General features: G+C 39.8%; 1 protein-coding gene across 2 annotated transcripts in view; it reads left to right on the forward strand.

Annotated features, from left to right (window-relative positions):
* LOC126383451 (solute carrier family 45 member 4) overlaps positions 1–21099 on the forward strand; it is a 70022-nt gene extending 48923 nt beyond the window's left edge. For both annotated transcript variants that reach the window (XM_050033940.1, XM_050033941.1), the window contains 13 exons: positions 5155–5343; positions 8844–9023; positions 9229–9419; positions 9521–9707; positions 10969–11424; positions 11545–11816; positions 11946–12107; positions 13388–13487; positions 13603–13683; positions 13769–13899; positions 14041–14109; positions 14223–14374; positions 15515–21099. In XM_050033940.1, coding sequence (XP_049889897.1) covers positions 5155–5343; positions 8844–9023; positions 9229–9419; positions 9521–9707; positions 10969–11424; positions 11545–11816; positions 11946–12107; positions 13388–13487; positions 13603–13683; positions 13769–13899; positions 14041–14109; positions 14223–14374; positions 15515–15695 — 2351 coding nt within the window. In that variant the 3' untranslated portion in view covers positions 15696–21099. The remainder of the gene's footprint in view (positions 1–5154; positions 5344–8843; positions 9024–9228; positions 9420–9520; positions 9708–10968; positions 11425–11544; positions 11817–11945; positions 12108–13387; positions 13488–13602; positions 13684–13768; positions 13900–14040; positions 14110–14222; positions 14375–15514) is intronic.
* The last annotated feature ends 4328 nt before the right edge of the window (positions 21100–25427 follow it).

A 25427-nucleotide genomic window follows, 5' to 3' on the forward strand; every position in this document is an offset into this window, starting at 1 on the left:
GAAATTTGTCTTGAACAACAAGGCGGCTGCGGCTCACAATTTAAAATACAAACGACATTCACAAGACGTAGAGCACACGAGGACAGTTCAGTGCTTAGATGGTATCTGGGAAGTCCATCCGATTTTTTGCACATGACCCAGCAAAGAAAAGTGGTTTGTGCATGGGTTCGAGTATTGTCATGTAGTGTTGGACTTACTCTAGTCTGCCCTTTTTGTTCTTGGTCATCACTTCATCTTGATAGACTCTGGTCTTGGCCATCACTTGGTCTTAGTTTAGGTGGTCTTGACTAAAACATGGATATTTGGGTCCTTGTAAACACACTTAAGTTACATTCAGGCCTGACACACCAAATCATTTTGTCCTTGAGTGCCCCTTAAGTTTGACTGTCAACATCATTTATACATGAAGGGAAAATACTCAGCTTCATCTAATGATGTAACACAATTTAATAAAAAGAAATGACCTTGTTAATTTTCTGGCTCTGTGTCACACACTGTGAGAGGTCTACAGACCATGAAACATGTGATGAAAAATTACCATGATTGCAGCAGGGAGGTTTTCACATGACTGTGACGTTTAGCAGACAAACAACACCCTTCCAAAAACTTCCAGAAAACGCCAAATGCTTACAAAAGCTTCAGCAACATCACTCTCACGGATACTCGCTATGTTGAGTCATTCAGAGTTTTCCTGGATTTACCAAACAAATAAGCTTTAGGTCTCCCGTGCAGCCAAGAACCACTCAGATTCTTGAACTGGATTTCCTGCTTCAGTCAGCAGGTGAACTATCCAGACGGACTGAGTCACACCTTTGACTGAAACTTGTGCAGGGCATGGGGACATTTTAACAAAGGCTCTTGATAATTAGATACTACGACTCAGTTATTGATGATGGTTGAAATATGAATGTGCATTCTAAGTGTTTAAGAGCCTAATGTTGTCTCAATTAAATTAGCTGCCATCGATTAGCTCTCACTCTCCAGCGTTCGTCCGTCTTTCCATCTCTTTTGTCGACTGAGGAATGAAACATCAGTTTTATCTTCCTCATATTGATCCTGCAGCTGTCTCTAATGTCTGTCTTCCTCTGGGATTACTGTAGATTAAATAAAAGTAAGAGGGGATTATAGCTTGAAATCACTTAAAGGGATACTCTTTGGAAGTTGCACTACTTTGTGCTTCTTACACAGATACATATAACAACATAAATACCCTTATGTCTTGTGCTGTTTCTGAGCAAAAAGGTCAATCTGTTTTTTTGAATAATTCCTGTTTGTGTGATCAGTAGCAGAGAAATGCATCTTCAACAGTGATTAAGGTTTACAAGGTTTAAGGTTTGATGACTTTGTTTTAAGTATACAAAGCTCTTAAGGTTGTTCAAAGGTGCATTTCCCAAACTTTAAGCAGAGCTATTGATCATTATTTGAGCCAACGTGGGCTGGCATACCTTCAAACTGCAGGCAGAGACATTACCAAGAGTGGATTACCTTGAGCAGATATCTTTAGTGTCTCTCTCTCTCGATATGAGAAGGTGAGTGTGGCGGCCAAATGGCATTTAATGTATTTGTCTGCTCTCATTGAGCTGCATTAAGCGACAGTTTGACAGTGAGACAATGATAAAGTCCTAATTTAATTATCTGAGATTCAGCTGACTTCACTCAGCTAAAAGACCGTCTGCCTCTGCTGCATCTTCATTCTCGTCTTCCTTCTCTCAGCAGCTCCGTGAAATAATGTGTCCAAGGGTGTAGTCTGTTGTTGTTTTGTTATTTTGGCATTGATCATGCATGTTTTCTTTATGCGTTCAATTGACAAGAACAAACTTGCAAATTAGTATTCTCAGGCAATGAGTTTAACTTCAGAGAGTGGGTTTTAAACTATTTTTACAGCTGGCAGGATGGTTATGATGGTCTTTGTGTTTTTTTCACTGATAGAATTAGAAGAAGACTTGTTGCTGCTGGTGTGAAAATTGAAGGAAGTCATGAAAGTTATACTCTGCAGATTATGTCAAACTAGTTGTAAACATGTATAAAAATGTAATTTACTTGACATCCTCCAGTTTTCAGCAGGTGCTACCGATATGGTTTTCCTCCTCATGATGTAATTTTAGGAAGTATTTTTAGTTGGGATGCTGCTGTCAGCTACATGTAGATGAGGTTTTCCAATTGTCAGGAACAAAAAACACTTCAGGGCACCTAAACCTCGAGAAATAAGAGCACGTGGAGCCTGTCAGATTTCAGTCAGGCAAAACAGTTTGGAAGTAAAACAAACTCGCAAAGTTTGCATGAGTGAAGACAAAGCAAACAATGTGCTGTAGAGGTGAGGTGATGCGTGCTGTGTACTTGGCTCACAGCTTTGGTAAATGCAGTATAGCTCAGCTTTAACTCACCCACTTGAAATACCTAACTGTGACAGGTGTACAACTACAACCACAATACTTGGCCCTGATTGGCAGATGACTCTTGTGATTCAAATTAGGCAAACCTGCTGATGCAGTGAATCAATAACAGTCTCAAAAACATGGATTCTGACTTCTAGGGTTTGTTAGATCACAAACCTAAGAAACTAATCTCGTCAACTTGTGGGGTATCAGAGGAGAAGCCAAGTGTAGCTGCGATTCGTTTTCTTTTGCAAGCTAGGTTTCACTTTCACTTGAACCTGTCAAACTGGTGATTGGGAGCAAATTTTATCCAACATTAGCAACACACGTCTCTAGAGGAACTATCAAAAAGGCTGGGGTGTTGTTGCCATACAGTTGACACACTACATGAGATGAAACGATGGATTATCGCGTACGACACTCTTTGTCGTTCACGATCCGAGCCGGGGGCTGATATCATAGTGTGTACCTAGCATAACGTTATTGAGAACGATGCATGGAACACATTGATTTTCTGATACGCTGACCTTTAGGAGACCCTTTATAATTAGCTCTTCTTTTATCTCTTTCATCGTCCTTCTTTGAAATCAGTTTCCGGTTCGTACATGTACAGTATGCCTGATTAACTTGTATATTACCACGTGCCAGTGTGTAGTGTAAAGTGGATTGCAAAACAGAAAACAAGCAGAGGTTTGTCTGTGAGATGAGCAGAGTCAAAGATAGGCTCAAGCTGCAGGCAAGCAGCTGGGGGGCAGGGGGAGATAGAGGTACTGATTAATTTGCATATTCATGGCTCTGTGCATACTAAATGAGGCAAAGGTGTAGAGTTACATCAAGCCTTTTTAGGGCAGGAAGGATATTTTTCATGGAGAAAATCTAAATATGTAATTTTGATGAACATAGATGAGATTTTAGGGATTTAATCAGTGCTAAGAGAGAAATTTTAATTTCCTGTTTGTTTTTTTTAATTCTGATTCAGAAATAATATGGGTTTTCTAAACAGATTTATCACAGTCTTTCCTATAATACTTGTGAACCTCATAACCTTTTAATCTGGGGTTATACAGTGTGCGAATGTCATGAGGTGGTAATAGAAAACAAAAACAATTTTACAGTGTTTCATTTTCCATCATATGTAGCAAGTATGTACATGTTTTTGTTTTTAAGAAACGTTATGTTATCAGTTACTGTCATTATGAGCTCGGGTCATGTGCGAGCTGATGTCTAATGTAAATGTGTGTGGGTGTGTGTGTGTGTGTGTGTGTGTGTGTGTATGCGGTGCTGAAATGGTGTGTCTCCGGCCCTGTCGGCCCCTTTCATGAGGTTTTATGAGGAGTTAATGAACTGGTTTTGTTGGTGACAGGTTTGTGTGTGCAAGGTGTTGTCTGATATTATTCAGAGCTACTGAAAGCATATGTACTGAACAGTGTTCCGTATGTGTTTCCATTATGTTGTTGCATCCTGTGGGTGTGTGTTTTTATAGATCCGTACTAATTTAGGGTCCTGTCATTCAACATGCGTGTCTGTAATCCTCACCTAGTTTCCGACGGTGGAAAGTTGAGACACAGATGATAAAAGAAAGTCACATGCACATAAAGGTCAAGGGTAATTCCAATCCACTTGTTTTAGGAAATTAATATAATTTAAGATATTCAACAAAGGCTTTAAAAGGTTAGCTCTGTTTTTTCTTTTATCCAGCATCACTTTCAGTTACATCTTATGAGCTCCTGCTTTCCAGCTCATAAGTTAAATGAGTCTATTGAAGAACAGTAGTCAGAAATGACAACATGGCTTTTGAAACTTTTGACACTTTTGAAAAGACGCAGCAGAAAGACGTTTGTTTGATCCATTTATGGGCTCATAATCCTGACAGACAAACTTCAGTTGGGGATTTTTCTTCTGGTGACTGTTAATCACAAAAGCCCAAGAAACTTGAGTCTCCACACTCCTGTTCATTTTCTCTGCATTAGCACGCAGGTGTTGCTGTTAAAAGTCCTTTGTGTGATAATCCGGGGCTAATGTTCACACAGACGCCCAATAGACACAAGATAAAAACCTCCCGTCGCGCACGGTTGCCGTGACATTCTCTTTTTTACCTGTGTGAAAAATTTAGCCTCAAGTCACCTCTCAGGTAACTGAGGTGACAACACAAACACAACAGTCTTTATGTTGCTGTTTACTTCAGCTGTGACTTCGACTACATTGTTATCATACGGAGCAACCAACCGAACATGTTGCTATTTTGTTTTGTCATATTATGAATAATGTAAAAACTAACATCACAACAGCAGGATATTGTTAACATCACTTTGATAAAAGCGAGCAATGCTGTGTCATAACCAGTCAGCTAAATGCAAGTCTGTCACAGCCGATTCCAGTGTGCTTTTACCTACAGCTGGTACAGTAAATGGGCTGTGCATTGTCCCTGTTAGATAACCAATAAAATGAAAGAAATAGAGTTATACAAGATCCCATGATTGCAGTTTTGCATAAATCAAATGCATGTGCTTGTTTTCGTCTTAATGCCTGATTCCAATAAAAAAAAGAATTTGTTTAATCAGACCAATCAAATTATAAAATGATGTCTGTCACCACTACAATTAGGATGTCACTTGCACCCCCTGGTGGAAGAAAAAAAAAAAGACTCCCATCGTCAAATTTCAGTGGTTCAGTGATTATCATTTGGCATCTGTCTTAATCTTAAATCTCTGTTGCGAGAGTTCACACTTCGCTCTACCTATCTATAAATTTGTCTGTCTCTCTGTCTGTTTGTGTGCAGGTCTTCCAGAGCAGTACTACAGCCTGACGTGGTTCCTCAGTCCCGTCCTCGGCCTCATGTTCAGCCCTCTGATCGGCTCGGCCAGCGACCGCTGCACTCTGCGATGGGGCAGGAGGAGACCGTTCATCCTGGCTCTCTGCATCGGGACACTGATAGGAGTGGCGCTGTTTCTGAATGGATCGTTGATAGGTGAGTGTGTGTTATTGGATATTAAAAGTGTTGAAGTAAGTGTGTCAGGGAGGAGGAGAGGACATATCGATCAGCAGTTTATCTCTGCTCCCTGGCCCTTTGATCAGCTGCTAAAATCTTGTTAGTCAAGTAAACTAAAGCTACTATGAATCTTGTGTTTCACGGTAATAGCAGTGACTTGGTATTAAGGATTGAATTGCAGACAAATCCACAGTCTTTTAACTGTTAGCAGTACATAAATATTTTACAAAAGTCTCAGTAAACTTCTGTGTGATAAATAAGTTCTCCTATCATTTCATTTAAATGATAGTTAAACATTGTTTTTGTCAGGTTTAAAGGGGATGCAAGCATTATCAAATATTTAAATCGAAAGTACGGTGTGGAAATGTATGGTTAATTTTTTCACAATAATGTGCTTGTCACTTAGATTTAAAATTATTACCTCTAAAAATGAACAGGTAATTTTTTTCACCTTTTTTCTTAAGGCCCTGACACACACAGGGCCGACGGTCGGCTGTCCATCTATGTCGGGCCGTTGGTGAGTGTCTGTCACCCAAGTTTTTGTGGAGATGGAGAAAAAAAAGCAAATAAGAACTTAAGTCAAGAAGGAGTCAGATTAAAACAAATGTATCATATTACGTACATTATTTTTTTTAGCCATTAAGCTCTTTAGCACAGACGCTTCGTAATTGTCTGTGTAACCAACTGGATGTGATGCGAACGAGCGAGCAAGCGAACATCAGAATGTTTAAATGTTTCCCATTGAAGATGTCCTAACCTGCTTTGTGCATCCGCAAACATGCTAAGCGGCGTGTCAGTTTTTTAGCAAGCCAAATGAATATAGTTGCTCATAGTCTATCAGGACACCTTATCACGCTCCATCCGCCAGAGTTTGCTCGCTCGATGTATGTTAGGAAGAGGTGTTATTGTTAGCTAGCGCAAGGTAAATACGCTTTGTTCTTTCAACATGAAGTTGCGTGGTTAATGTGCTGCTGGCTAAGTAGTTTCTTGTATCCGTGTTGGTCTTCCAGTTTCCCTTTATGAATGAGGAATACAGACTACAGACGCCTGCTGCTATGGAGGCTCATTTTCTCTCATGCAGGCGCAGAACATACATGCTAATTGGCCTTTAGCTGTAGTCTTCATGGTGTGTTCGGGTGCAACTTCTTGGATGAGACACATCCAAGACAACAGTCAGCCTTCATCACCAGTAGTTCTCTGATGTCAGTTTAGTGTGTCTGGGCCTTTATTAAACAATGAAACAGAACATGCCAGTAGAAAAACAAACTCATATCATCAAATTTAATAAACTAATTTGTTACAGTGCTTTCCCAGTATGAACTCATACATACAAATCAAACAATAAGAACACACAGGAGGGAGATATTCACAGTAACCTAGCCTACAAATACAGATGTTTACTTTGTGCCATCGGCTGAACGCTGTTATCTAAACCACCTGAGACTATCACGGCTGCAGTGGGAATTTAACCGCAAACTATGACAATGCAGGCACTGTTGTTTTACCCAGCATGCACTTTTGTCACAGAAAACAGAAAAAAGAATAGGACCTATTTATTCCTAGAATCAGTGGAGCATCCCTTGTCCAAAGCTCTCCCCACTGAGACTCGTGTCTACAGACAGAGACCGATGTTATCCTCAGTCTGACCCTCAGCTTATTACATCATCTAAAAGTCATTCCAAGGTCATATTCAACCAATCCAATCAATCAAATTGATCAGCTGTCAATCATGCCGCACAGATATTGAACTCTGGGTTAACTTCATTAGCGTAGTTCCAGGTGTAATGTCATTAATTATGTCTGTCTATACACTCGTGAACAAACATATACACACACACACACACACACACACACACACAGGTCGGCAACTTGTATCTGTGTTCTGCTTGTTAGCAGCCATTTGTTTTTACAAGCAATTTTCACTAAGCTGATTGAAACAATAGATGTTAAATGCAGGATTTATTCCAACAGCATATTGGCTATTGGAAGCATTTGACTAAATGTAATCGGACATGCACATGTGTCTAAAGCTCTTCTGTCTCTTCAGTGTGAGCCAACACACTGGCGTGAAATAAAAGTCACCGCTGCTGGACGCAAGCCGAGGGGAAACACTGTAGAGCGTACATGTTGCATATTCAGATGTGGCCCAAATGGGTGAAGCATGTACGGTGCAACAATAGCCTGGGACTGGGCCTTTTTAAATGTCTCTAAATAGAACAAAGTGAAATGAATTGTCAAAGGAGTTATAAATAACAAGGAGAGCTGTGTGAACTGTTTTCTGTCAGCAGATTTTATTCTCCTCTATTGAATTCTATTCTGTTCTACCTCCATTCTTCTGCACAGAGGTTGGCACACAGGTCATTTTAGGGCATCGTGTGTGTGTGGGTGTGTGTGTATGTGTGTGTGTGAGCACCTTGCCAGTGGGCCTGACATAGGAAAAGACCAGTGACCTGTATCAGTGTGAGAGAAAAGAGAGAAAGTGCACATTTCCATGGTTGTAAATATATAAATGTGTGTGAACAACACAGGATGACATGGGAAAACTGTAGTAACCTGTGTATGAGTGTGTGTGTGTGTGTGTGTGTGTGTGTGTGTGTGTGTGTGTGTGTGGGTGGGTGGGTATGTGTGTGTGTGTTGACATGGGAACACAGGAGCAGGCAGTTCACAGGGAAATGCTTCCTGTTTGCTTCCCCCTTTCCACCAATCACAATTCACTTCCTGTCTGTCTGCCAGGCTAGTGAGTTGTACAGCCCCATTGTCCCACACACACACATATATAAGTACACACACATAACACACACACTGTGCTGTTTCCCCGACGTTAATGGATTTCATTTTGTAAAGTCATGCTTCGTCACACTGCCCTCTCTTTCTCTCTCACACACACACACACACACACACACACACACACACACACATTTTCACACAGGCTATTAAAGCTTTCCCATGTCACTCTGTGTTGTTTTCTTACACTGATACAAGTTCACACTCAGGCTCTCAGACACGAACACATATCGAGCAGCTTGATTGCAGTACCGGGTCGCCAAATGTAATGAGACACACAAGGTCACTCACATTTTGCAAAGCAATATGGGAAATGTGCAGTGACCCATTTCTGTACATCTTTGTGTTTTTGTTACGCAGCTGTTGTAACTCACTAATCAGCTATTGATCACATACGCAGCTCTGAATGGGGTCACATCAGTGCAACAATGGATGTCGGCTTGGTGTGTCAGAGCCTTACGATTTAGCTGAATTGCTATTTAAAATTTTTAGGATGTTTCAAGCTGCTGAATACACACTGTGTACATAAACTCTAGCAGAATAGCTGAATAAAAGCATCTAAAAACACTTACGTTGCAATAAAAATGACCTTTTAATAAAAAAAAACAACTTATTATTGGTGTGTTTATTGAATTAAAAAGACAAACACTATTTATCATTAAAACTCTTTTTCCATTTATGTCTTTCCCCTTTAGGTTTGTCGCTGGGTGACGAGCAGGGGAGACAACCAATAGGTATAGTTCTGACCGTGCTGGGGGTGGTGGTGTTGGACTTTTGTGCGGACGCTACAGAGGGACCAATCAGGGCGTACCTGCTAGACGTGGCGGACACGGAGGAACAAGACATGGCACTTAACATTCACGCCGCCTCAGCAGGTACCGCTGACATCTAACACCCATGTAACTTTAACAAGATATTATGATAATATTATTTCTGGTCCTTCCAGTAAATATTTAGTAATAATAGTTATATGGACAGAAATTTGACATAAATTACTGCAGAGAGAGAAAATGAGATCAGACACAATCCCATTCTCCTAACGCCTCTTCTGTATGTTTAAACTTTTGTCTATGTGTGCAGGTCTTGGTGGTGCGGTCGGCTACGCCCTCGGAGGTTTAGACTGGACGCACACCTTCCTCGGAGCAGCCTTCAAGTCCCAGGAGCAGATTCTGTTCTTCTTCGCTGCCGTCCTCTTCACTATCTCTGTGGTGTTACATCTCCTTAGTATTGAGGAGCAGCAGTACTCGCCCCAACATGACAGGCTGGATCAGGTACAGCGAGTGTGTGTCTTTGTGTGTGCTCACTGTGAAATTCAATTTTAGTTTAAAAAAAAAACCAAACCCTAAGACTTTCCTTTCTGTCCTCTCACCAGGAGAGTCCAGATCGCACCAACCCACAGCCATCGGCCAATGGCAGGACTGGACTTCTCGCTCCCAAGCTGGAGTTGATCGGAGAGGATGAAACACTGGACAGCTACGACCTGCATGATCCCTACGGAGATGACCTGTCAGAGCACGGAGATCTTGACATGGACTTCCTAGAGATGGAGCTTGTGAGAAGTAAGTTGACAGACTCTTGCCTTTTTGCAGAATCTGAATTGCGTGTTTTAATTTTTTCTCTTCCAATCCCAAAAAAATGTAAAAGAGAATGAGGTGTGAGAATATCTGGTGGTCCTTTGCTCCTGAAACTTGAAAGGAACCAATTAAGCTCCTTGTCTTGTTATTTAGAGATTTTATCAGCTGCCACTTACAGTAGATAGTTTGAGGCCATTTTGATTAACTGATTTTCTAATCAAACAAAAACACAGGAATCTTATGTGTTATCTGTGTCTCTGTCCCTTCCTGAAAAGAGACAATATTTGTGGTATTATCGACGATCTAGCTCAGCGGCTTTTGATCTTGTGTCCTACAGAGACTTACATGTTTGGAGGTGTTTATTCCCAAACACTGGGACAGTTATGTAAAACAAAACACACCTCCAATAACTTTTTACTGGAAGCAGTGTTGAAACTGTGAAAACAATTTTGGCAAAAAATAGATTATAGTGATAGCAAATTGGAAAAAGATTAGCTGTCATTAACAACAGATAGACCAAAGATAAAGTTTTACAAGAGACTGAAAAGTAATTAGCGCAGAAACAAGGGCACTGGATTCACTTATTATAGATTCATATCACTAGTGAAAGATCAGTGTAATTAATCTAGCAAACATATTCATAGTCAGAAAGAGTGAAAGTAGTTTGATTGAAGGTTGTTTAGAGTGCTGTAGGAATGAGTTAGTGTTTTAGCACGCCCGGTCACCTTGTCTCATGTTCAATGGGTTTTTCAATGAGTTTTTGGTTAGATGCCTCAAGTAAAGTATGTGGTTACACAAGCTGAAGAGACTTTTGTTCTAAAGCGTTAAATACGTCAATAAATATTTTTATGAGTCTTAAAAAAGGTGGTTGCTAGCAAGTGGCTGAATGAGGCTACAGAACGTCATCACATCAAACACGGCTTTACAGCCTCGTTATGGTGGGGATGTTAAGTCATGAAACTGTAGTGTAGCTCATTTATAGCCTACTGTTAGCTTTTTACTTCTGGTCATTGCATTTTGGCTTCAAAAACCATGAAAGTGGTGGTAACTTGTGAATATGATCAAAACACATAAGCATCATAAAAATTTGTTTGCCACAGAGTTTATTTTCTGCAGTAATTCAAAATCCAATGGAAAAAGCTATGGCAACATAATGTGCAACATAAGCCAACGGCCACTGGTTTCAGTTTTCATTTTCATCATCATTTTCTCTTAACTGATCAGCCCTCTCCTCATCCGTCTCCAGGTAAAAGTGACAGTGTTCTCGCCATGGCTGACGCCACTCTCGACCACCTGGACCATGATGCATTGTTCCTGTGCCACATCGAGCCTTCCATCTTTGCTGACCGCCTCTCACCCTATCACGGCTCACCTCCTTTAACCAGTAACTTCTTCAACCAGCATCGCAGCACTCCGCCACCCCGTTTTGGCAACATCAGACGCAGCAGCAGCGCGGGCAGCGGGGATCTGCTCCACAGCAATAGCCACCAAACGCACGCTACAAACCCCAGGATCTCCCGCCTCTCGGCTTTCTTACAGGAAATGGAAAATGACGACGGTCAGGAGGCATTGCTGAACAACCAGCTGAATGAGCAGCGGACACTGAACGGCCGGTTGTTAGCCAGTGTGACGAATCCTGATAGAGATGGCGCCAACAGGCTGAGCTCTAAAGGACAGGCACATCGCGCTGGAATGGTCAAAGGTCAGTGTTTTCATGTTATATTTCACTCTGTGCAACTCTATATCAAATAAAATACAAATAAATACAACTTAATTAAAAACAGTCACCTAATGTTAACCCATAATGGTTTTTTTATTCCAGCTGCCAGTACTGGAGCACCCATGCGACAGTCACGTCACCGCCACATCTTCTACCGGCAGCCGTCCTGCACCTTCTCCTACTACGGTCGAGTGGGAAGCCACCGCTACCGCTACCGCCGTGCCAATGCCGCTTTCCTCATCAAGCCGTCTCGCAGCATGAACGACCTGTATGAAGTGGAAGCCAGACACAGGAGGAGGCAGAAACAGAGGAACAGACACCGCAGCGGAAACACCAACTCCTCCAGCGGAGACACAGAGAGCGAAGAGGGAGAGGTGAGGAGGAATTTACTCACCTGTAACCATGGCAACAGTGGAGCCCCATTATTCTTGCCTACATGTTATTTGTCTCTTATTTATTTATTTATTTTTTGGTGGATATTGTCTGATGTTATCTGTCTTTAGGTTGAGACCACCGTGCGGCTGCTGTGGCTCTCCATGCTGAAGATGCCCAAGGAGCTGCTGCGACTGTGTGTCTGTCACCTGCTCACCTGGTTCTCCATCATCGCTGAGGCCGTCTTCTTCACTGACTTCATGGGACAAGTCATCTACCATGGAGATCCTACCGTAGGGGAACACACACACACAGACCTACACTATATCTGTATATATAGATCCCCGCATTACTCTCAAGTTCAGTTACTTTAATGGTGTGATGGCTCGTCCAAGCCACAGTTAGAGATGTAAAATTTCAGAAAGAGACTGAGAACAATACAAAACACATTGAGATGAATCATTAGTTGACCAGAAAACTTGTTCTCTGCCGCATCACATAATCTGTAATATCTAAAGCGGAGGTGTCCTGGACTAAGTATTTACAGTGTCACCTATTGACTGATAGTCAAATCATGGTTTTTGTTCTTTTATTTGCTCTTTGATTAATATACGATAATATGTATGACATTAGTTTCCATTTTTTCCACACCACACGAAAGAGCTGAAACACGGAACTGAACAATTTGTCGTCTTGACTCGGCATAAGAATCTAGTTTATATTAGGACGTATTTAATCTAGCACTGTTTGTTGTGTGTTGGGAGTAGGTATGGGTGTGTTTGTTCGTGCGTGTAGGTGCCAAAGCAGCGCTGTTGTCAGTACTGACAGGGAGCAGAAGTGATCGATAGAGAGACAGACAGAACACACTCCTAAGTTTTTATTACTGCTTGCTTTCTGAGGTTGTAAACAACTTTCGACTTATTCTTAGACAGAGAGAGAGAGAGAGAGAGAGTGCTGTAAGCAGCTGCAAACAGCTTTTTGTGCTTGCCTCCTCTGCTGTTTTTGACAGATAATCATTCATTCAAAAATATTTAGCATTCTGCAAGCGTTACAGTTTTGTGTGACTGCTCTGATTTATTTTATACGTAAAATGAGCTTTACATTGTGATTTTTTTGGGAGAAACCAAGCAATTCTAAGTAAAATCAGACATCCAGCACCCCCATATAGCCCAGATGGAATGATCCTGTGTTTCATAACCACATTTTTCAACAACTGCGACGATTTGACTGTGAGATTGGCGTTGGAGTCGGGCTTCTGAGATTGAATCATTGAGGGTCACCCCTAATCTGAAAATGATAGCTCCATTACAGCATCATCTTATCAGACATTTGATAGCCATTAAACATGTGTAAATGTGTTTGAATGTTTGCTCAGAAACATCCTAAATAATTGGTAGTTTGAGTATTTGTTAAAAAAAAAAAAAAAGTCACCACAAAACATGTCTTTTTCTCTTTGTCCTTTTGTCTAATATTCTCATGTGTCACGTCATCTTGTCTACAGCAGGTTCAAGATGAACTGAACTCTGTCTCACAGCTCAGTTAAAAACCAAACCTGTCTTTCTCTCTCTCTCAGGCTCCTATTAACTCAACTTTGTTGGAGGATTATCACAAAGGAGTTCAGATGGGATGTTGGGGGCTGGTTATATATGCCATGACTGCTGCCACATGCTCAGGTAACACACAAGCACACTGGTTCACGTCATAGAAAGCACATGCATTCACACACTTTCAACAAGCTCTCTGACTGTTAGCTCTGTATTAATCAATCACCATATACATGTTTTCCAGCTATCCTTCAGAAGTACCTGGACAACTTTGACCTGAGCATTAAAGTCATCTACATCATGGGGACACTTGCATTTTCCATCGGTATGAACCACAGCACAGCAACACAGTAAAACAAAATAACTGTGAGTGTCTACTAAGTAATTTTTTTCTCTTCTTCCCTCCGCAGGAACTGCTGTCATGGCAATGTTCCCTAACGTGTATGTTGCCATGGTGATGATCAGCAGCATGGGCATCATCTCCATGAGTATCTCCTACTGTCCGTATGCTCTGTTGGGACAGTATCACGAAATGAAAGAGGTACAGACACATTCAGCTGCTTGGTTTCATCTGTGTTTGTTTGTTTTGCTCTGGTGATAGTCTGTATTTTTCTAACATCCTGTAAATCTATTTTTGAAATATGTAGCTTTCATTAACTGTAACTGTCTCTGCCTCCTGCAGTACATCAGGCACAGTCCTGGTAACTCCCGCAGAGGCTTTGGTATCGACTGTGCTATCTTATCCTGTCAGGTCAGTGTTCATGTTGTCTTCATGAAATCTTCGTGGCACACTCTTATATATGTATGTATGCTATAGTATGCTGAAAGCACTGTGTTATTTTGTAATCATTTGTGATTTTGCAGGTGTACATCAGTCAGATCTTGGTGGCCTCGGCTCTGGGTGCTGTCGTGGAGGCTGTTGGCAGCGTCCGTGTCATTCCCATGGTGGCCTCTGGGGGCTCCCTCCTTGGATTCTTTACGGCCTTCTTCCTGGTCATTTACCCGACTCCCAACGGGTGAGAAAACCACCTGGCCTCTCATTACCTGGCTTGTCATTAAAGGGATAGTTCGGAGTTTTTGACACTGGGTTATATGAGGTACTTCTTTATAGTCAGTGTGTTACCTACAGTAGATGGCGGTTGGCACGCCTACGCTTTGGAGAGGCAGGCTGGAGTACTGCTACGGAAGCTAAGCAATGCACGGTTGTTGATAGGGGCAGCGGCAAAATCAATTTTAGCCACCAAAAAAACATCAATATCAGTTTAAGTGTACACTGTATTTATAATATTTTCACCACTTTATGTTGCCGTCAGACAGCCCTTTCCAACAGGGAACTGAAGCCAATAACCAAAAGTAATTTTACCTCAAAGAAGAAAGGGGTTTGGGGTTCTACTGCTGCCTCAGTCAGTTGGTTTATTTGTGTGACTTTGGTGTTAAGGGTTAGGTCAGATTTACCAAAGACACACAATAACGCAAACTAACCAACCGAGGCAGTGGTATAGACCAGCAGCTCCTGTGTTCTGCAAGGTAAAATTAATGTTTCCTTCAAAGGAGTCTGGCAACTTTGAACAGAGCATAGAGAAAGTATCCCGTCAGAAAGAGCTGTCTACTCCAGCCTGCTTCTCCAAACTTGGGCCATGCCGACCGGCATCTACTGTAGGTGATACACTGACTATGAATTAGTATCTCATACAACCCCACTTCAAAGAAAATTAACCCTTAAAAGAACAGTTTGACATTTTAAGAAATACACTCATTAGCTTTCTTGCCAAGAGTTAGCTGAAAAGACTAGTACCACTGTTGTGTCTTCATGGTAAGCCGCTAGTTAGCTTAGCTTAGCACCAAGACTGGAAATGGGGAGTTGTTCTGACTGTTTCCAGTTTTTATGCCTAAATTAAGACATTGAACGCCTCACACTACTAGATATTCTGGGCCGAACATTGGTACTGACAAAGGTCCCAGACCAGATTTCTCCTCCAATTGTCAGTAGGGCTATTGGGGATAAATTGGCCCAAAACTCCTGTAGTCTAAGCCCAGCTTAATTGGCCTCTTTCTTTTGGCAAGCAAGCGAGTAAGCCCATTTCTCAGGTTGTCACACTATTCCTTTTAGCCCAAAATACAGTCCTAACAGATGTGATCTTAATTATGTTTGACAGGGATGGGGAATCAGCCAAAGCTTCGGAGAAACGATCCCTGACAAAGCTGGAAAATTCCAACAGCAACGAAGTGGCTGTCACCGTGGTGGCAGAAAAACCCAGTTTCCTGAAACTCAACAAGAAGGGCAAGGCCACCACCACCACCACTTCCTGTCACATGGAGAATGAGTCTGCTCTGTGATCGGCTGGCTTAAGTCGACACAACAACTAAATTCAAATTTGAACGCAGATGGAAAGACATTTGGATATCACCGTCCTCGTGGTGCTGGGGTTTACAGACAAAGAAAGAGGAGGGCAATTGGCGGTCCACTCTTGATGTCTGTTTTTGAATTGACAGGGGTTTTTTTCTGCTTTGCCGTGTCTTGATTTACTGAAGGAAACACCTCAATCTGACGAGGGACCAGTGTTATACCAGACCAACTACAAAATAAGCATTCTGGTCCCAGAGCTGTTTCAGCCATCACAGAAATTCCTTCCACTTTTCGCCCTCGTGGACATTTGACTGATCCGTCAGGGTCGTCCAGAAGTGACTAATCCATTAGTCGTGGTTTTAAGGAGAGGTTGTCTCTGTCTCTCAGGGCCTCTAGGAGGTGCTACTGAGCAGCTGCCTGGGCAGGAAACTTCAGGGGACATGCACGCACACACACACACACACACACACACACACACACACACACCTCTTCAACACAATCGAATGAACACATTAATAATGAACGTTGTTGATGAACATTAGTCCTCGAAGCTGCAATCATTCAGAAATGCTGAAAATTGTTCTTCCTCACTGTGGAATCAGCCTGATCGCATCTTTGCTAAAATGACGCCGACAAGATCGTCGAGAGAGTGTGTGTGTTTCTGTTGACATTTTCACCAAAACAATCCCAACACACTCGGATTTGCGGGACTTTTACAGTACTCGTCGACAGTAGCTTTAAGACTCTAGAGACTCCTGGAAGTGGCATTTCTGAAGAGCCCGAAGCCTGGTCACTGGGGGGAAATGATTGATATTGAGTCCCTGGATTCATTGCAAATGTTTATTTTTTTCACCCTCCTCCACATGGCAGGAGCGCTGAAGTCTTTAATTTAGCCTTTAAGTTGACAATAGGCTCTGCTCAGAAGTTGTATGTGCATTAAGGGTCAAGAATACGGATGTGTATTGAGTGAAATTCCAGGCAAGAAAGAGCGCAGATGCAATATGTGCAGTATACAGGGCATTACAATCCCAAATATTATTTTCATGATTTATCGAGGGCCCAGAATGATGCTTCTGTTTGTTTGGAATAATCTAAACTAACCTACATGCTGCATGTTAGAGGAGCAGAGACAAACCAAACACCAGAGAAGAAGAGAGAGGAGGAGTTGTTCTCTTTCACTCTCAACTTTCTCGCTTATTATTTTATTTTTTTAGAAAATGCTGTTAGCACAATGTTTGTCACTAACTGCACATTAGTTGAGCCATTGTTTGAAAGAGTGTCGAATAGCATTGAGTTAGAAAAGTTTTGAAATGAGTACGATCAGAGGATGTCGAATTCGGACGGAGCTTCCTGACACTCCTCTGGTCCAGTGGGTCCAGTAACTCTACTTGTAATCATCAGAGTCTGGAATGGGACGCAACAATATTAGAATGGTTAATGGATATATTTAAAGAAGAGTTTTATAACGTGAGAAAGACAGAGTGATGAAAACTATTAACCTTTATAACAGGCTTAGGCTTGTTGCTTTAGCCTCGATGGAGAATTTCCACTCCTGGTTTAGATGTCTTGGTTCCACCATACTGGGCCAAATATAAGTGTGATATTGTAATTTCAATGCTCATTACATCTGAGTGTTGTATGCTGAATGGATATATAGAATAGAGGAGGATAGAGGGATAAAAGGAGGAGTGGAGAAATGTATTCACTTTAAAATAGATACAAATATTTAGTGCGTATTTCCTGAAATGTCAAAGTAGTCTTTAAAATGCTTGAACCCGAGCAAAAGTTGGATTTTTACAAATTTGGAAATGCATGTCTTAACTTAATCCAATCTGTGGATCATGGGTGAGAAAAAAAATGGAGGCAGACTTTTCCCAGAGTCCTTGCAGATGTCAAAATCAAACTTAAAGTCTTGAAAACCACAACTTTATAGAAAGCCAACATGGAAAATTAAACCACGTCTCCTGAAAAAGATACAAAATACTCAGAATAATTCATCAAATGACCTAAAAAAACAAAAAAGTTAATCACCAAAATCCACCCATGACCAGAATATATTATTTGAAAGTGTGGTAAGAGATGCCTGTGGCGCTTAATGCTGCATCTGCTGTTTTAATAAAGGCAAGAAGCAGCAACAACGATGGTGGAGGAGGAAGTGAAACTGTTGAGTTTAGCTTTACTTCAACCTTATTAACATTTAAACACAGATGATGATAAGACTAATGGGCTAATCACAACAAGTACTTAAATGCAAATTGTATAAATTAAACCTTTACTAATACAGAATGATGCTGAGTATAGACTGATAAGGTAAAATAATCTTGGAATGTTTTAATAGCTGATTATGCTGGACGTGTTTAGAAAAACTTGTAGTTAGAAAGACGAAATGAAAAATTTAACAATTTATCGTGTCTTCTGTTTTTGGACAAATCAGATTTTTCGTTGCAATAATGGGTTCCGTTAAGGGTTGCAGGGTTGTGTGTGGTGGCGATTTGGGTCGGTTTTCCTTTCACCTCAATCAGCTGAAACATGCAAACTGAAAGGAATTGAAATGTAAATGGCAGTGAGTTAATTTACTGGTGAAAGAACATTTAATTTTAGTGTGTATCGGAGCATTTAGCAGAGAAGATTGTTTTAATTTTTGGTTTTTAGAAGAGGTTTCACTGATGATGTGGTTGTTTTTCACTTAGATGGGTGTCGGTGCAGAGTTTAACCCTGTTTTTAACAGAATAGATTCCTTCCATAATTTCAGGTACATTCAGTCAGACTCAGAGCAGAGTAGAATAGAGAGTATTTAGCTTCCTGGGTTGATCCTGCTCTGGCTGTGGTGCTGGGACGAAAAAAAAAAAGCAGGGATGGGACGATGACGAAAGACGAGGAGGTACAGATGCCAGAGTTTTGAATGGCTTCTGAAACCACTAGGGCAATAAAACATTCTGGATTGAATAATGGACACGCAACTTCAGTTTAATGACAAACATGAAGATTAAAACAAAAAAGCAAAAAAAAAACAAAAAACAACTTTGGGATTGGGAGGTTTGCATGCGACAACAGCAATATGCATGTGTGGAACACCAAAGTATGACTCTGTACAAATCACTCGAGCTCTTTTCTTTATTGTCCTAATAGGTCAGGGATGTATTTTCTAATGCATGGCTGGGTGTTTGTGTCTTTTTTGTTTGAACATAAATGTGTAAAGAAAAACCAACATGTACTCTTTAAGCTGAAGCATTGTGCTCCGTCTGGGTCAGTACACTCAACAAGCATGTGACTTTTTCTTTCTTTCTTTCTTTCTTTTTTTAAATACATTTTTGCACATTTTTGAGCTAAGTTTCAGACGGCACACATCTCGTTTCCTTTCAGCACGAGGTGTGTGTGGAAAGAAGGCGAGATGCGCGCCGTCCTGAGCGACACTCCTTGTTTAAAGTGTAGTCGAGAAACTCCAGGCCTCGAATACTTGAAGTGCAACTTGAGTGTTTCTGAAGTCTTTGATTTTTCGGGGGGGTTTTCTTTATTCTCATTTCTCAAGCCTTTTATTTACCGTAGACTCTGGAATGTTCAGTCAGCAGCATGGCCTGCTGGGAGATTGAGTTCTTAACTTTGATTCCATCTTGTGACTTAAATGTTTTTTAAACAAACAAAGTCAATGAATGTGAAGTGATTTCAGCCGAAATCATTTTTGTTTTGATGTTCGATAAGCCGGTGGGGGGGGCAGGGGGTGTCTTACATTGCACAGAACTTGCACATAGTGAGAAAAAAAAACAAAAATACAACAGGTGTGTTGCAAGAGAAAGAAAAAAATACTGTTGATATTTATTTTTTTGAGCTTTCTTGGCTATAACGGACACTTTTCACTTAATTTCCAAAAGAATAAATTAAGCTGTTCTATTTGCTGTTACGGGAGATGTTTATGGAAGCAAATAAGAGACAAAAATATTTTTATTTTCGTAATTTTACAGCAACTGACTACGTAATACTATTGAAATTTAAACAATGCTGAAGTCATTGAAATATTTGACTTTGAAAACCATGTATTTGTCCTCATTTTACCTTTTTGAAATTATAACATTTCTTGAGTTGCAATTTCAAAAGCCCAAAGATCCCCAAAAAATTTAATTATTTAAAAAAATAGATTCAAGTTGCTCAAATGCGATCAGTCCAATTCAGATCTAAAAATAATGCTAATAATAACAAAACATCAGTCAAATTTGATTGGTCAAAACATTCAGGCTTTTAGATTTTAATATGCCCAATCAAATTTAAGCAGCGTGAATCTTTTCTTAAAGATTTAAAAATAAATAAATAATGCAACTTGAATTTTTTTGTCTGTATTTGTGAATGCTGAAAAAACAAATGCAGTTTCAGCTTTTGGAGTTGCAAATCAAGGACATTAAAATTTAGAACAAATTAAGGTACCGTACATGGTTTTCAGAATAAATGATTTCAATATGATCAATTCAGTGGCATTTAAATTTCAAAATAAAATATTCAGTGGCTGTTAAGATGTAAATACTTAGGTCTCTTATTTGCTTCCACAGATGTTACAGGAGTGGACTGGGTTGTTTGTGTGCGTGTGTGTGAGCAGTCGTCTCTGCTGCTCACATCTAAAGCAAGAGGCAGGAGTGTGTTAAAAAACGTCATCTCAGTGTTTGTTTTGGGTTCATGTTCTCTGTTCTTTGCAATCACCTGGTTTACACTTAACTCTGGAATCGATGGCTGCAATACCGGAGGTTATTTACGAGTCTTTATTGTCTCTGTTCTGGTGTTTTAACTCAACTAGAAAATGTCTTCTTTATTTTGTATCTCTTTGAATTTTAAGGCAGAGCCACACACAAGAGTTTGGCCTTTGCACTTTTTCAGTGGCAGCCATGTTGGCTCCACCGTCCTGATCATTGAATGAATGTGGCGACGTGGTGATGCTGTTTCATGTCTCCAGCCAGCAGCTGTCAGTGGCAGCGGCGTGGCAGCCATGCAGTTAGTCCAACCTGGTCAGACTCAGTGTATGTTAGTGCGTGTGTGTGTGTGTGGCTCTGCCTCTGGTAAACTGTGTGTAAATGACGGAGGAGAGAGATGCCTATATACTTTGATCCTCACAGAGATTAAATCAAGAAGTATACTTAAAGAATGGGAAAGCAAGTATGCGCAGTGTACTATATATAATATGCCTTGTTATTTGAAAAAAAAAAAAAGATGTAAATATACATATTTCTCTTTTAGTTTCTTCTTTTTTGCTGCTATAAAAAAGATGATTATTTTTGTTAGTAGTTTTGTTTTCTATATAAAGACTGTATATATCTCTATGTTCTGTAAATATGCTCGAGCCTTCATATGTAGGACTCTGGATGAACACTGTATGGAACGCACCTTTAAATCTGTTCAGAATTAAACTAAAAATGACTCCTGTTTTTATTTAACATTTCAAAACGTGAGAACAATCAGTAATGAAGAAGGGATTCACAGCAAACCATACACATATATTTATGTCATGTATTTATTTCAACACTTCTTTATCTGGACACAGTTCCCCACAAATTCAACATGCCAACGTTATTAGCACAAACCTATGGAATTTTACGTTGTATAAATTAGCCTAGCAGCTAGTGATTTTTTTCCTCTTCTCATATAAAACCAGGGACAACAACATAATTTGACAAAGGTAAGGGTACATAATTTTGCCCCATAACAACTCACAAGGTTCACTGACACAACAACTGTCTTATACTGAACAGATTCTCCAAACAAATACAACAAGCTAACGTTATCAGCAGAAGCCTATGGCATTTTACATTGCATAAATTAGGTTAGCAGCTAGCGATCTTTTCCTCTTCTCATATAAAACCAGGGACAGCATCAGCATTTGACAAAGGTAACAGTTCATAATTTTGTCCCATTACAACTCACAAGGTTCACTGACAAAACAACTGTCTTATACTTAACACGTTTTCCAAACAAATATAATATGCTAACGTTATTAGCACAAGCCTATGGCATTTTACATTGCATAAATTAGGTTAGCAGCTAGCGATCTTTTCCTCTTCTCATATAAAACCAGGGACAGCATCAGCATTTGACAAAGGTAACAATTTTGCCACAATATATAACTCATTACATAAACATGTAAAAAAAAAAAAAAAAAAAATAGAAGTAAGGAATATGTACAAATATGTGCATCACAAGTGTGCTAAAGTTAGGAGTTTAGCCAGTTATGCTGTTGGAAATTGGAATATGATTACAAGCTCCACATACATTTTGGTTTGGTTTGGTTTTGGTTAAGCTTAATCATAATCACATTACACAAAGTCTGATTGTTTTAAAATTACAGTAAATACACAGTTATACCCCAAAACTTCCAAAATTAGATACAATATAAATCATTTAGAAAACTATAGGGACGTAAACATATAAAGGAAATTAAATTCAGGTATTTACAATTTACATTTAATCTAAAGTTGACCTCATAGAAAATTGGATACACATGCACTTTAGGTTGGTGCTCTCTTTTGCTAGTTTAGATACATGAAAGATGTTTCCAGAAAGACTGTAGGTATCATTAATAATTCAGAAAAGTATTCAATATCTTCAATATCATCAAAGTATCTGGTCTGATTTGATTGTTATCGCTCTACTTTATTTAAATGGTTTAAAAAGGATTTAAGTCAATGTGTGGGACGACAGGATGCAGATGTTCAGAAGAGATTTTGTTGACAGAAATGTTCTGAAGAAGTTATTACCAGTGTATGGTAAGAACTGGTCATTTTCTCTCATAATAGACTCTTAATTCCACTGATTTTACACAGAGATCTAAACAGTGCATGTAAATTTCACTCAGTGTTATCACTGCATGTTAGATGATGCAGGAATTCGTCAATTAAATAAGCTCCCATGAAATACTGATAACAGAGAAACAAAACACACTCAGACACTTTCAGGCAGAGCAAAGAAAGAAGTTATATTAAAAACCTTGATTTAGTTGTCAAAAGTAGTGAGATCGTTTACTTAAGTAATAATACTACAGTATAAATACTCTGTTACAAGTAAAAGACCTGCATTCAAAATCTTACTATTTTGTTCATCACTTAAATGTTGAAGCTTGTTAATGTGGGATTATTTGTTACTACATACACCCCTAGGTAGCAGTCAGATCTTATCTTTATTCTCAATAATACATCATAATTCATTAGTTGATTATATTTTGTATTAAAAATCAGAATCTGCAATTTAACTAGTAATTAAAGGTATCAAATAAAAAGTACCATATTTTCCTGTGAGATGGAAGTAGAAGTAAAGGGGCAGAAAAATGGAAATACTCAAGTAAGGGCTTTTTTCTGAGCATCAGCATCTTTTTCAGTTGCTCCCAATAAGGAGAGAAAAGCTTGGCAAAAAGCACAGCGCCCAACGTCTTTTTTCAGAGTGCTCTAGTTTTTTTGTGCAGCTGCTCCGAGTGCTTCTAGTTGAAAATCACTGAACTTATCAGAAAGGCAAGGAGCAGCAGCAACCTTTCTGCTGCTGCTCCTCTACCGTCTGTCCGGAGCTGTTTGATATGTCAGTGAGAAACTGCTACAACAGACAGAAAAGCCCATTTCTGGTAACTGACTGATGGGGTGCATTGTAAGCTTGTTGGTAGGTTCGGAGTCATAAAAACAGCACAAGGAGCGCTCTTTTTATGAAGCTCTAGGATAAGAATCACCCCCAGTGCCCTGTTGCCACTTAACTGCCAAAGAAAAACACTACACACGCCCTAAAGCTCAAGTACATTAAAACTGTACTTAAAGGTCCAGTGTGTAGTATTTAGTGGCATCTAGTGGTGAAGTTGCAGAAGTGAAGCCCATTTGTCCCACAAATGTAGGACAGTGATACTCAACATTGACATAATGGTTTAAAACTGACCGGTGTTATTCTCACAGGGACCAAATAGTGTGCTGTGAGGTGGTCAGTACTGCAGAGGTTAAGTAAAAGAAAAGTTTGAGTGTTACATATAATAACGATTCATGTGACTGCTGGTGAAGCAACCTGCTGGTCTGCAGTTTCAGGCCGACTTCAACATTTTTTATTTTTTTTTCACGGGAAAAACATCTTAGCTCAGCATCTACAAAGCAGCCAACTGGTTTCCCATGATGCTGTGTGGTCAGACCGCTGAGAGAGGGGAAGAAGATCAGAAAACTTTGTTCCTGCAGAATCAGATTTCTCTCTTACACACTCAGGGTCACAGCCCCCCCTCCCTCTTTCCATACAGGGAAACCAGAGAAGGAACCTGAAACTGGTGTGTGTGTGTGTGTGTGTGTGTGTGTGTGTGTGTGTGTGTGTGTGTGTGTGTTTTACCCAGTCTCATCATGTGACTGCAGGACCAGCTGATGGTAAGTATGTGAGTGTTTGTAATGTACTGATGCAGAGGTATAAAGTTACAGGACCAGAACATTACATTAGATGAACTATAATGACCTGCTGACCCTCTGGAGGGATTAAAGGGAAATACCACACAAATTAATGACTTCACTTATATTCCTGCTGTGACTGGCACTTTATGCACTTTATTTAATATCTGTGAAACTGGGCAGCTCCTCTTTAATATATATATATATTATAAATAAAAATGAAAACATTTTGAGAGTTTCCACACATATTTACCACGTCTTATTTTAGTCACTCCAGCTGAAGTCCATGTTGGGCAATAATTTGGATTAAGTTTGGTTGTGCATGTCCCTTCTTGAGGCTTCATGCAGTAGAGGACAATATCTGTGTTCAATATGTATGTTTTTATTCCAATCATGGGATAGAATTTGTTTACTATATTTGATTTGTTACCACAGTCAGTGTTCATTTCATTTACTGTTACATACTAGCGGGTGCGACACTGCTGTGGTGAGACATCGCTGTGGTGAGACACTGTCCTCTGGTGGAACAAATCAGATGAGCTCTGTAGATCTGATCCAAGCTGATTTTACAATCTTTCTGCTACACAAAATAATTCGCTCTAACTTTAGGCCGTTTTAGTCATGAATAGTTTAAGTGTTTGAGAGTTACACTGAATGCAACAGCAGCAAAAGGGTGTCTCTTGGTAAATCCCACAATTAAAAGTATAATATAAAATTAATAAGGGGAAGAGAGGTGTTAAAGCTGCCAAAACAACTCTAGTTGTACTACTGCAAGGCATAGGTTTAATTCATTTACAGAGGTTTTAAAATGAAGTGTACCTGGCTCGCACACTGAATGTAATAAGACTGATTAATTTGTTGCACTTCATCCACTTTTCATTATGTCTGATTTAATTTATGGCATTTGTATTTTTGTTATTTTTTATGTTTCGCTAAATGTGAAACAGTCGACATCCTGGGGTGCAAGAAAAATTCCTGTTTTTTTTCTGATAATAAAGTGAAAACAAATCAAATCAAATAAAAAAGAATCTCATATTTGACAAATCATAAATATCAGGAAAAATGGCAAGAAATAAACGGAAGAAAAAAGCATATAAATTAGTAAGAAAAGACAAAAACAAGCAATATTGGTGAGGCTGTAGTTCACAGAAGAAAATGAAAAATTCAGAAAGTCATCCCTTTAATACCAGTGTACAGTGAGAACCAAAGTTTGTGTAGATATTGCGTTGGTTTTTAGTCCTTTGACTCAGTTCAGTGCTTTTACAAGTTTACATAAATAGAAAAATAATAAAAGAACTTTTTTTTTTTTTACTACACTGTCTAAAACAACACAAAATGTCCACATTAAGC

The sequence above is a fragment of the Epinephelus moara genome, chromosome 22 (genome assembly GCF_006386435.1).
Source record: "Epinephelus moara isolate mb chromosome 22, YSFRI_EMoa_1.0, whole genome shotgun sequence".
In the NCBI taxonomy this organism is placed as follows: domain Eukaryota; kingdom Metazoa; phylum Chordata; class Actinopteri; order Perciformes; family Serranidae; genus Epinephelus; species Epinephelus moara.